This window comes from Atheta coriaria, unplaced genomic scaffold (genome assembly GCF_025399875.1).
Source record: "Atheta coriaria isolate IRGN ID8LTWV9N9 unplaced genomic scaffold, Caltech_Dcor_3.1 hic_scaffold_2_pilon, whole genome shotgun sequence".
Lineage (NCBI taxonomy): Eukaryota > Metazoa > Arthropoda > Insecta > Coleoptera > Staphylinidae > Dalotia > Dalotia coriaria.
Genome location: NW_027045444.1, coordinates 396961 through 410811, shown reverse-complemented (window position 1 = coordinate 410811; position 13851 = coordinate 396961). Strand labels below are relative to the sequence as shown.

Below are 13851 nucleotides of genomic sequence, written 5' to 3'. Positions count from 1 at the left end.
TAAAGTCAATCAAGGTAATTACCTGAATGGTAGATTATCTTTTTTTATTTTTGTTGCGTAGGCAACCAAATTTAAGATTACAAATAATTTTTTTTATTTCCACCTATACAGCACCAGTTTTTCCTCGGTTTTTTGACACAAAAAGTCATATTTTATATACAGATGGTCAAGCCGTAAGTAATATCCATTATCTACGGGCATTATCTACGGGACGGAGCTTGCGCCTGCGCATTTGCCTACGTAGCAGCACAAGACCGTATGAAATGCCATGCGACGTAAGTCAAACACGTCAAAGCCGGCGCTGATGTTGCTTGTATTGACATGGCATTTATAACCTTACATTTAAAATACAAAAGTTGAAATACAAAAAACTCAACGTAGAACTAGAGTGAAAGTAGAAAAAATATCGTAAGCTTCACGTGGTTAAACGTTGTTATACACTCGATTTATTATACACTCGCTTTCAATCAATCTCGTGAGTAAAGTCCCCATTTAGCCACTTGATACTTAATACACTATTTTATCAGTTTTAACATAATTCTCCTCAAAATAATACAATTTAACAATAACAGCACAAAAATCAACGCCATTAAAGTGAAAAAAGTATTAAACAATAAACTATACTCTTCTTGAGTTAAAACAATATCATTAGGCCCATGTCTTAATGTACTCAAATTACAATTAATAAATTTATCTGATTTGATACCTTTTCTTACTTCTGCTGATTCAATATACGCACAATTAAACCAATCTTTCTCTCCATGTTTATCTAAATATGAAATATGAAAGTCTCGTTGAGAGTTTGCGAAACATACCTCTTGCAATAATAATTTCTTTCCATACAGTCTCCGCACAGATGATTCACAAAAATCCAACTCTTTTAATTTAGGCAAATCAAGTATCAAATGAGTCAGTTCTACGTTTGTAAGACTTAGATTTTCCAGAGTATCTGAGCTAATATCCACCATTTCCATATAAGAATTGTCAGATAAATTTAAACTGATCAGATGTGGTAAAGTATCTCCGGAAAATTTTACTTCTTCGAATGTGTTTCCCGCCAGATTGATACTAATTAGATTCGGAAGGTGTGCAAAGTTAATGTCTTCAAAATCCGAAAACGAGTTGTACGATACGTCGAGGTATTCTAATTTGTTTACGGTTATATTCAATTTATTTAATAAGTTGTCCTTAACTGATAAAGTTTTCAAATTTGAAAAGTCCTCAAAGAAGTCATATGAAATAACAAAGAACATGATATCGCTGGAAATGTTGATTGTGGTGATTGATTTATACTGGTCCGGATATAGATTCACTCGTTTTACATTGTCTATGTAAAGTGTGTCGGAGTATGGTTCAGAAGACACGTGATTGACAATCAACACAAGCGTCATCAATGCCCAAATTATTTTTGGATTCATTGTTGTTGAGGTTCTTTAATATTAATTAGTAATTAGTAATTAAGTACAAGTAAGTTAAGGTTATGTTATATTACTTACTTTAAATAATGGGGTATATTGTCACTAAGCGTTAGCAAAACACACCTTAGACTAAACATTTTGGAGTTTGAGTTTGAGTTTGATTAAACAAGTTTCACCGTTTATCAGGTAAATAGTTGATAAAAAGTTTAAGATATGTTATCATGGAGTTTTATTGAAGAGGGAAAAATGACTAAGTTCATTGATTTTCTTAGAATCGTTAATATCTATAATATAAAAATAAATCACAAAATCTGTTGGTAAGCGCATAACTCAACAACGCCTAAGTCAAATTAGCTAATTCTTTTATTAAAATGTTTGTTTAAATCCAAGGATGGTTTTCACGGAGAGAAAATTCGAATAATTGTCGAGAAAACCATAAAGACAGCTCTTTCCTATAGGATAAAAGTTCGGATTGTAATTCAATCATAGTTATAGTTAAATAGTTGAATCCGAGATGGCGCGCTGAAGTGCATTATTAGTAATTCTTTATATAATTAATTTATTTAAAATAAAATTAAAGTAAAAATAAGATGAAGTGTCTGTAAATTGATGATAATTACTATAGGGATAGTAATAGAGCTCAAATCATATGAAATAAGTTAAATTATGTTAAAATAATAGATTAATTAGAATATCCTTTACTTTTATTATTTTAAATAAATTTTGCATGACGCATTTCAAGCGTAAAATGAGATAAAACGGACGTGAGTTGACAAAAGCTCTGCTACGATAGCCAATGTTATTGCAACGACGATGAGATAATCACGTGGGAATATTTTTAGTTGAAACAGACATTCGAGCGACATCTCGGAAATATTTTAAGAGTACAGTTTGAAATCGTTTGCTTATGTTATTGAATCGCACAATTGATTAGTAGCCGTACAAAGAATTGAATGGCGAGGCAACCATGTAATTATTATAAAATTGAACACATGAAATTTAACATACATACTACATAGTAATGGATTATAGAATACATAAAATCTGTTGATATATCATAAAATAAAAATATTGAAAGCATGGTGTCAAAAACACCATGTATCTCGAAAATTATTTGACTTTTTTGAAATTTCGTATCTACATGTTAAAGTTGAAAAGTTTCTCTACAGGATTAATACCTTTTCAATTTTCTTCCCCTTCCAAAAGTGTCCTAAAATGCCCTTTAAAAATTTACATGTTTCAAAAAAATGGAAAACACGATGTAGAAAATACCCTGTATTTCGAGAACTATTTGACGTTTTTCTAGTTTCTTATCACCATGTTGCAGTTCGAAAGCCTCTGTACAGGATGCATACCTTTTCAATCTTCTAGCCCTTCGGGAAGTGCCCTAAAATATCCATTAAAAATTGGCATTTTTCAAGAAAATTAAAAATATGTTGTGAAAAACACCCTGTATTCCGTGAACTAAGTGACTTTTTTAAAGTTTCCTACCGCCATATTAAAGTATGAGAGTTCTTTTATACGATGCATACTATTTCAATCTTCTAGCCCTTCCGAAATTACCCTAAAACTCCCATTAAAAAGTGGCATTTAAAAAAAATTGAAAACATGGTGTGAAAAACACTCTGTATCTCGTGAACTAATTGACTTTTTTAGAATTTATCACCGTCATTCAAGAGTTCCTCAACACAATTCATATCTTCTCAATCTTTCAGCCCTTCCAGAAGTGCCTTAAAATGCCCTTTAAAAATTGACATTTTTGAAAAAAAATTAAAATCTGGTGTGCAAAACACTCTGTATCTCATGAATTAATTGACTTTTTCAGAATTTCTCACCGCCAAATTAAGGTTCGAGAGTTTCTCTATACTATGCATCCTGCCTTAATCTTCCAGCCCTTTCGGAAGTGCCGTAAAACTCCCATTAAAAACTGGCATTTATTAAAAAAATTAAAAACATGGTGTGAAAAACACTCTGTATCTCATGAGCTAATTGACCTTTTTAGAATTTATCACCGTCATTTTAAAGCTCAAGAGTTCCTCTATACAATTTATATTTTCCCAATCTTCCAGCCCTTCCGGAAGTGCCATAAAATGCCCTTTAAAAATTGGCATTTTTCAAAAAAATTTAAAACTTGGTGAGCAAAACACTCTGTATCTAAGGAATTAATTGACTTTTTTTAAATTTATCACCGCCATATTAAAGTTCGAGAGTTCCTCTACACTATGCATCCCTTTTTAATCTTCCAGCCCTTTTGAAAGTGCCTCAAAATGCCTTTTGAAAATTGGCATTTTTCAAAAAATTAAAACGTGGTGTGCAAAACACTCTGTATCTTGTGAATTAATTAACTTTTTTAAATATTTCACCGCCATCTTAAAGTTCGAGAATCTTTCTTCGCGATCCATATATTTTTAACCCCTTAGCTCTTTTAGAAGCTATTTTGCTATTTTGTCCCAAAATTTCATTTTTGTGTCGAATAACAGGGTCGAACTTTTTTGTAAAAATTTTTTCGGTCGAACAACAGGATCGAACTTTTTTGTTAAAATTTTTTTTCGGGCCAAAAAAACAGGGTCAAATTTTTATCTTAAATTTTGTTTGGTCGAATAACAGAGTCGATCCTTTTTCTTATTTTTTTAGTTGAAACATTAAATTAAAATAAAAATAAAAATTACAAAGTTTTTTTAGTTAATTATACAATTTAAACAACTTTTTACCTAATAGCAGTAAAGAATTTTCCTGTAATCCTCATTAAGTGAAATATGCACTCGCATCGAGACTTAAAAGTCAATTATCTCAGGAATTAATAGAGATAAACAAAAACCAAAAACACCCCGATGTTCAGCATCAAATCCTAGATAAGATAACATTAAAAAAATTTGAAATATAACATGTGTCTAAAAAACTTTCCGCCTCGATTTTCTCGGAAAATAATAATGATAGAAAAGAACTTTCTTCATTTTATTCATGCCGTGGTGAGGATCTATAAAATGGCAGATTTAGTTTTTCCATTTTCCAAAGTTGACCAAAGACCACTCAAAAACATCAAGAGGTTACACTTGACTCTTTTTGGACTCAAAAAAATTTTTTTAAGCTAGAAGGAAATGGAAAACGCTAATCGATTGAGTTTTCCATGGGGATGAAAGATATCAAGTCAGTTTTCCGATAGCATCATTATTTCGGAAAATAGGTTTTTCCGAAACAGTTTTTTGCACTTAAAAGGGCAAAATTTTGATTTTTTCGGAAAACTGACTTGATATCTTTCATCCCCTTGGAAAACTCAATCGATTAGCGTTTTCCATTTTCTTCAAGCTTAAAAAAAATTTTTTGGGTCCAAAAAGAGTCAAGTGTAACCTCTTGATGTTTTTGAGTGGTGTTTGGTCAACTTTGGAAAATGGAAAAACTAAATCTGCCATTTTATAGATCCTTACCACGGCATGACTAAAATGAAGAAAGTTCTTTTCTATCATTATTATTTTCCAAGAAAATCGAGGCGGAAAGTTTTTTAGACACATGTTATATTTCAAATTTTTTTAATGTTATCTTATCTAGGATTTGATGCTGAACATCGGGGTGTTTTTGGTTTTTGTTTATCTCTATTAATTCCTGAGATAATTGACTTTTAAGTCTCGATGCGAGTGCATATTTCACTTAATGAGGATTACAGGAAAATTCTTTACTGCTATTAGGTAAAAAGTTGTTTAAATTGTATAATTAACTAAAAAAACTTTGTAATTTTTATTTTTATTTTAATTTAATGTTTCAACTAAAAAAATAAGAAAAAGGATCGACTCTGTTATTCGACCAAACAAAATTTAAGATAAAAATTTGACCCTGTTTTTTTGGCCCGAAAAAAAATGTTAACAAAATAGTTCGATCCTGTTGTTCAACCAAAAAAAATTTTACAAAAAAGTTCGACCCTGTTATTCGACACAAAAATGAAATTTTTGGGACAAAAATAGCAATTTTTGAAGTGCATTTTGGGGCACTTCTAAAAGAGCTAAGGGGTTAAAAATATATGGATCGCGAAGAAAGATTCTCCAACTTTAAGATGGCGGTGAAATATTTAAAAAAAGTTAATTAATTCACAAGATACAGAGTGTTTTGCACACCACGTTTTTAATTTTTTTGAAAAATGCCAATTTTCAAAAAGCATTTTAGGGCACTTCCGAATGGGCTGAAAAATTAAAGAGGGATGCACAGTGTAGAGAAACTCCCGAACTTTAATATGGCGGTAAGATATTTCAAAAAAGTAAATTAATTCACGAGATACAGAGTGTTTTGCACACCATGTTTTCAATTTTTTTGAAAAATGCCAATTTTTAAAAGGTATTTTAGGGCACTTCCAAAAGGGTTAGAAGACTGAAAAGAAATGCATTGTGTAGGTAGACTTTTAAACTTTAAAATCGGTGTGACAAACTTGAAAAAATTTTATTAGTTCGCGAGATACAGGGTGTTTTGCACGCCATGCTTTTAATTTTTTTGAAAAATGTCAATTTTTAAAGGGCATTTTAGGGCACTTTCGGAAGGGCTAGAAGATTGAAATAGTATGCGTCGTGTCGAAGAAGTCTCATACTTTAATATGGCGGTAGGAAGCTTTAAAAATGTCAATTAGTTTACGGGATTCAGGGTGTCTTTCACAACATGTTTTCAATTTTCTTGAAAAATGCCAATTTTTAATGGAAGTTTTAGCGCACTTCCGGAAGGGCTAGAAGATTGGAAAGGTATGCGTCTAGTAGAGTCAAAAAAAAAGAGTCAAAAAGTCAAATAATTCTGGTGATATAGGGTGTTTTCCACACTATATTTTCAATTTTTTTAAAGAATGCCAATTTTTCAAGGCTTTTTCAGGGTACTTTTGGAAGGGCTAGGAAATTGAAAAGGTATGCATCGTGTAGAGAGACTTACGAACTTTAATGTGATGGTTCAAAACTCTAAAAAAGTCAATTAGTTCGCCTGGTCCTGGGTGTTTTCTACACCATGCTTTCATATTTTCGAAAAATGCTAAGTTTTAAGTTTAAGGCATTTTAGGACACTTCCGGACGGACTAGAAAATTGAAAAGGTATGCATCCTGCAGAGAGGTTTTCGTGGCGCTAAGAAACTACAAAAAAAGTCAAGTAGGTTTCTAGATACAGAGTGTTTTTCACACCATGTTTTCATTTCTTTTGATAAATGTCAATTTCTAAAGGGCATTTTAGGAATAGGACACTTTCAGAAGGGTTAGAAAAGTGAATAGGTATGCATCTTGTAAAGAGTTTCAAATTTTAACCCGACGATAAGAAACTACAAAAAAGTCTAATAGTTTTTGAGATACAGGGTGTTTTCGACACCATGTTTTCAATGTTTTATTTTATTTTATGATAAACAAACGATATCAAACTATACTTTTAAAATATCGCTAAATATCTTCAACTAAAAATATTCATGATACACGTGGTACACAATTATAAACACAAATCATAGTTTTCTTTCACCTCTTTTCTGCCACTAGCTACGCATGGTTTGATAACGTATCGACGTACGCTGGTTCGTGTCCATAGCAAGATTGAGACAATTTGTTTAACATGACGTTCCTGTGTTTCTATACTTCGTGATTATTATTTATTTATTGTTTCGTGTTTCTTTGAATTTTTTTCCGGCGGTGTCCAATGCCACGTAAAGATTTAAACAAACGAGTACTAATAAAATAGTGGCGCCCTCTACCGGCGAATGTTCTGTTCCCCACACCGAGACCATTCGTTTAACCTGACGTTCAGTTTCTTGTCTTGATAATGTCACAAAAAAGTTTTGTCATTATCAAAGTTTATATTTGAAAGCATATGGAGCGCTCTATGCATGTTTGAAACGGTCTATTGTGGTAATGTATCTTGTCGACAGAGTACGCGAGTATGCACTATTTCTTTAGATTTCGAATAAAAATAGCTAGATGGTGTCAAGAGAAAAGAAGACGTCGAAAAGAGGAAAGGTAGGAGTACCAACGAAGTCAAAATCTGTTGGTAAGCGCATAACTCAACAACGCCTAGACCAATTTGGCTAATTCTTTTTTTTAAATGTTTGTTAAAGTCTAAGAATGGTTTTTACGGTGAGAAAAATTTGAATAATTGCCGAGAAAACCTAAAGACAGCCTTTTTCTATAGGATAAAACTTGGCATTGAGATTCAATCATAGTTATAGTTAAATGGTTGAATCCGAGATGGCGCGCTGAAGTGCACTATTAGCAATTCTTTATATAATTAATTTGTTTAAAATAAAATTGCGAACCTTATTGATAGAATTGACACATACTCGTACTATGTCAATAACAAGAGAATAAAAACGACTTACAGTTTTATTAAACCCTCCCGGGACAAAATTGCGGGCAAAAGCTAGTTAGAATATAATCTTTGAGTTAACCTTCCTTGTTTTGGAGCCTAATAATCATTTAGTTAGTGATAAACAAAAAATCAAATCATTTTAAAGATTTTCAACTTTATTGCTTCTTCAATCATTCATTTTTTGTATAAAATTCGAGGTGGTTCTTCGTACAAATATTCTTAAAAAACTAGACAACAAACAACAACAATTAAGTAAATAGAAACAAAACATAAATAACTAAAGCTAAATAATTACATTAATTACATTAATTACACTCAACATTTCTCCATATCAATCAAAACAGTACATAATATTAATCACTCATCAGTCACTTGGCAATCAAGATTTCAGACTTCAATAAAATAACTCTTCCTCAAAATTTTCATCTCCACCGAAAAAATTGAAAAGAGTTCTACATCTAAATCAAATTCATATTACTAATAGTCCGCTTGCCAAGAATATCCTTTCTACTCAGCCGCTTCTGGACCTGCACCATCCTTCCACCAACCATACTGAAAGTCTCCTTTTCCCTCAGAAAGAACTGCAGACAACTGTAGTTCATCTGTGTGATCAGATACAAACAGGAGCAAAGAAACACAAACCCACCGGATTGCATCACTCCAGACAAGTAATACAAACAAGTGACCAGCTGGAGCACAACAGCAGTGAGTGCAAAATACACAGCAAATTGAATAAACTTGGTGCTTTTCAAAATCTCCTCGAATGTGGGTATAATTCTACTCTGGAAGTTGTGCAGAGATCTGTAGGACATCAATGCAGCAGAAATGCAGAGTTTAATGGCCAGACGCGGGAGGAATGTGGAAAACAGCATGAATTTCAAGATGGCGATGAAGCGTTCCAGGCTCGCTTGGAGTTTATCATGAGGAGCACGCAGCCAGGTGATGAGAGCTGGTAGGAAGAAGTAGTTCTGCGAGCAGATATACGTGTTGAGTTTCTTGATGCGTTCGATTGAAGCGCTGCGGGAGAGTTTTTTCGAGGTTTTTGTTTGGGTGGAGACATCTTTGGGGTTAAGTTTTGTTGTGGTGGTTGCCGTTGTCATTGTGGTAGTTGTAACCGCCATTTTTTTCTGAAACAAAGCAAAATTTAATTAAAAATTTATTTTAAAAAAAAATTTATTAAAATTTACGTTGTTTTTTAATTTCCGGTTTAAAAACAAATCAAAATAATTATGACGTCAATACAATTTACTTTCCACGTTTTCATTTTCATTTTTTATAGTGTTTTGTTTGAGCTAATTTGTTATTAATCTTGATTTACGTACGTACGCAGATTTTTTCTTTCTTTGGCTTAAATTTCGAATGTTTTTGCGTTGATCAAGTGCGTCAGAACAGTCGAAACTTATAACCGTAAGTAATTAACAATTATTTTGTAATTTAACTTTAGCTTAGTTTAAGTCGTTTTTATGTCTAAATTAGGTTGATTTTTTTATTGTGTTTTTTTTTTGCTTTAATTTGCATGATACTTGTCTACGAGGAATACCTGATGTACGTGTAAGTACTTAATAGTTTAAGTAAGTATAAAATACTATAATTACTTGTGTACAAAACATGATGGTAAACACAGGTTCAGCAGTCGCAGCCACTGCATGACCTTGGCAAGTCACAGATGGACTTGTTTTGTCTTTTAAAGCGATTTTAGGTAGTCTGCATTGATGCATCTTGTCAATACCTATCATTACAAGAATGATTTCTGAGAAAAGACGTTGAGGAATGTTGTAAATATTGTGTTGCGGATATCTGCCGAGTTCTTGGATAATATAAAATTTAGTGAGGAATTTTAATGCCTAGGCAGTAAAGTATTGCGATTAATATTGAATTTTAGAATTAATTTTAATTTTTATGTGTTGCGGAGTGTAGAAATCATGTAAAATAATATTATTTTATTTGATTGTACTAGAAAAATTGTATTTTAATGTCTAGGTTAATAATTAATATTTTAGTGTCAAATGTAATTTAAATATTATTTTGGTCGAATTTAAACCAGTATAATTAATCTACAATGATGAAACCAAATTATAAATGTCGTAACTAATGCTATAAAAGCAAATGTAAGTTTGTTTGTTGGTGACGCTTTCAAATAAAAACTACTGGACCAATTTTGATCAATTTTGGTATAAAAACACTTAGGACCAAGGAAAAAATAATAGGCTACCTTTTACTGCAAAAATATAGCTATAAAGGTGTAAAATAAGGGTTGAAAGTTGATATGAAGATTTAATGAGAAGAATAGTTATATAATTCAACTCTAGATGGCGCTACAGTGCATTATTCGCATTTCACATTACTTTATATTAAAATTAATACTCTTTTTTTCCTATAAATTAATTCAACGCAAGAAAAAACGAAAAAAAATCAATCGGCAATTTTTTTTTTAAATTAAAATCTGCGCTAACAAAATTGCTTGCAAAAGCTAATAGTAATAAATAAAATAAATCATTATTTTCACGTGTGAGACGAATGCCAGCCCGTAATCCATCTTGAGAGGTGACAAGTTCACGACTCAAATCATAACAATATTTATTAACTTGTTACTGTTTGTTACTGTTATTACTACTTACTCTAAAATTGAGAATTGAGTGCCGAGATTACCACTGTTACTGAGCCGGCGAAATTTCAGCGTCAATGTAAAAGTGCGATAAGAGTTAATATAAATATAAACAAATTGAGTATCCATGCGAAAAAATAAAAGCGAATTAAACGAGCGAACGAACAAAACGAATAAAACGAGTTGACTTGTCTTGTGTAACTTGGACTTGCACTTGACTTTGATACGTTGTAAATGCTCGAAAGTTAATGTGAATTAACTATAACTTTATGGCGATGGTTTATCGTCACGGATCATGGGCATTTATGAGAGTTTATGCAATCCGGCGCGAATTTACGAATTATTTATGTGATAAATATAATTCATTCATGTAGACATAATTCTTTACTTCAGGCGTAGTTAAAGATTTGAATTGTTGTAGTTTTTTGTGAATTAAACAAAAACTACTGGAGATATTTTTATAAATTTTAATGTTATATATTTAGAATTAAATTCTGCATTAATTGTGATTATTTTGAATATATTTGCATAATTAAATAAAAAGTTATTAACAAATAAAATCAATATTGTAAACATTTGCGAAACTATTTTTAATTGGCCCATAACTTTTTAAAAATTATTTTCAATAAAAATTTATATTGTTAGTTTTATAATTTAATATTTAATAAATCTTAAAAACAAGCATTAGTTAAAGTTAATTGGTTCGCGTGTAATTAATAAATTTGTATAAGAAACCATGTTTCAAACTCGAGTCCAATAAATACATCGCAAACAAATTTGTTAATAATGTCTTAATTATTTATGCTAGAATTGAAATTATTTAGTAGAAATATTCTCAATTAAATTCTACATCTAATTTTTTGAAGATCTCATGAATCAAATTAATACATAAAAAGTTATTAACAATTTAATTTTCTTCGTTTTTTTGTCACAAAAAAATTTCAAATTTGCAAAAAATAATTTATAACTTTTAAACCAAAAATGCTAGAAATTAATTAGTTACAAAAATTGATACAGAATATAATACTGTATTGATTACTAAAAGAATAATTAATTTACATCAATTAGTTTATCAGTAATTCATAAAAAACTAAAACTTTTCAACTACTTTTTGAGTGTTAACAACACATCAACTATATTGCATCATACAAGCATTAAATGATAAAATTAATCACAGGATTTATTAAATTCATAAAATTAACATTTAACACGATTCATTCCAAAAAATGTAAGTGTCTATTGATGACACACAAAAAAATTCCGACCAAAAACCAATTTTTTAATCAATTCATGACAAATCAATCGTAATTTAATGACTTATACCACCAAAATGTTATATTTCCCATTAACAACTACATTAAAATAAAAAATATAAAAATATTCACCTTAAGTAGACTCTGTTGATAAGTATAAGTAATAATCTCGCTCCTTTTATTTCTTCTCCAAAATCACTTCCAAAAATGTTCAATTTAAATCAAACTATCAATTAAAAACTTAATGTAATTAAAGTTTACGTCGTTGTTTGCTCAATATTTAATATTTAATTAAACGTTGTTGTTTTATGTTTTGAGTAGCGCCGTCTGGATGATGACACGAGTGCATCGACGTACGAACTGATCGCCGGCGCGAAGTTGCCAACCCTTTTTGTATCGGCGATCGGCAATCGGCGTGCGCGCGCGGTGCCAGCCAACATTTGTTGTTGTTAATTGTGATGGATGCGCAATGATACTGAGCGAGTACATGCGGGATGTGCATGCGTTGCACGCGGCGGCCTGCGATTACTGGTCACTGGTCACTGCTCACACAAATTTGGACTTGGATTGTGGACTCGATGCGCCTTAAGCCACACACACTTAGCTAATGTGTTTCGATGTGTTAATGAGCGTGTTGCGGATGTTTTTGTATCGTGTTGATGGTAAGGAATACGTGCATGGAGGCTCGTCTGCTATAATATTTAGTACGTCAGAAGTAAAACAAAAAAAATGTATATAAATACGTTGGATTAGTTTTGGCGATGCGCACGATGTAAACAAATAATTAGGTAAGACTTATTGAGCGTTTTGTGTTGTGCGCAGGCGCGCTAGCGTTATTTTTACCTGCGGCGATAAAAATACTCAAAGAGTCAGCGTTTTTTATTAATAACTCAAAAAGTAATAGACTTATTTGATTGATTTTTTAGGAGTGTCTTCATTATAAAATTTTGAATATAATTTTAAAATATTGTAGTGGTAACATATTTTGATCAAAAGTTATTGATCAATTTGTAACAACTTAATATTTTTTTATTAATGCAACATTAGCATTTATAATTAATAACTCAAAAACTAATAAACTTATTTGATTGATTTTTTCAGGCGTGTATTCAGTATAAAATTCTGAACATAATTTTGAAATATTATAGTGGTAACATGTTTGGATCAAAAGTTAATGATAAATTTGTAACAACTTTTGTATTTTTTGTTAATGCTACATTAGCATTTTTAATTAATAACTCAAAAACTAATAAACTTATTTGATTGATGTTTACAGGCGTGTATTCAGTGTAAAATTCTGAACATAATTTTTAAATATTATAGTGGTAACATTTTTCGATCAAAAGTTATTGATAAATTTGTAACAACTTTATAATTTTTTGTTAATGCAATATCAGAAATTTTAATTAATAACTCAAAAACTAATAATTTTATTTGATCGATTTTTTCAGGCGTGTATTCAGTATAAAATTCAGAACTAAATTTTTAAATATTATAGTGGTAACATGTTTCGACCAAAAGATAAATTTGATAAATTTTTATCATTTTTTAAATTTTTTGTTAAAACAACATCAGTAGTTTTAATTAATAACTCAAAAAGTAATAGACATATTTAATTGATTTATTTGGAAATGTATTTAGTATAAAATTCTGTATATTATTTTAAAATGTAGTACTGATACATGTATTCAATCAGCAGCAATAAACAAAATATTATCGATTTTTATATTTTTTTGATAGAGGCAAACTAATTTGTTTATAACTTTTTTTGCAACAATCCAATCACAAAAATCTTTTTTGCAATTTATTAAGAATTTAATCCTTAACCTATTTTTGAAAGAATTTTATTATTATCTATTATAGTTTTCGAGTTATTAACTAAAAACTATAATTAATCAAACAAAGTTGAATAAAAACCACCTCCAATTTACTTAAATCAACAAATAAAAACACAATGTATTACACAAATCAATTCATTATCTTCTACTCTAAATTTTATACCAATACAATGTATTTAATTAACAAATCAAATCAATTACCAGCCTCATTTCAATTCCGACACGCTGCAATTGCATGCCACGCATAAAAAGTGTAACGCCGATCGATAAATGATAGACATAACTATAACCAAACGGAACTGCGATAAGAAACCCGACAAACACATTCAACATCAAATTATATTCACTGGTGTTGAGTTCTAAGTAAATAAGTTATTAAACGAAATAAGTTATTGCGACATTTTTGGAATGTACACGAGACGAGATGCACT

At 30.6% G+C, this 13851-nt stretch overlaps 2 protein-coding genes across 2 annotated transcripts; both read right to left on the bottom strand.

Moving 5' to 3' along the window:
* LOC135803363 (uncharacterized) lies at positions 1–1588 on the bottom strand. Its single transcript, XM_065316957.1, has 2 exons — positions 1497–1588; positions 1–1431 (listed from the first exon to the last, which is right to left on the bottom strand). Exons 1-2 carry the CDS (start codon positions 1553–1555, stop codon positions 516–518), a joined length of 975 nt encoding a protein of 324 aa, XP_065173029.1. The 5' UTR covers positions 1556–1588; the 3' UTR covers positions 1–515.
* Positions 1589–7858: 6270 nt separating this feature from the next.
* On the bottom strand, positions 7859–12074 carry LOC135801902 (uncharacterized). Its single transcript, XM_065315431.1, has 2 exons — positions 11715–12074; positions 7859–8851 (listed from the first exon to the last, which is right to left on the bottom strand). The coding sequence occupies exon 2, from the start codon at positions 8843–8845 to the stop codon at positions 8183–8185; it is 663 nt and encodes a 220-aa protein (XP_065171503.1). The 5' UTR covers positions 8846–8851; positions 11715–12074; the 3' UTR covers positions 7859–8182.
* Positions 12075–13851: the final 1777 nt, after the last annotated feature.

What these genes read in the sequence shown, in the direction of transcription:
- LOC135803363 (XM_065316957.1), bottom strand. Translation starts at nt 1,555, where the DNA reads ATGTTTAGTCTAAGGTGTGTTTTGCTAACGCTTAGTGACAATATACCC. An exon ending in AATATACCCCATTATTTAAA is followed by an intron (nt 1,432 to 1,496) that starts GTAAGTAATATA and finishes TTAATATTAAAG; the next exon opens with AACCTCAACAACAATGAATC.
- LOC135801902 (XM_065315431.1), bottom strand. Translation starts at nt 8,845, where the DNA reads ATGGCGGTTACAACTACCACAATGACAACGGCAACCACCACAACAAAA.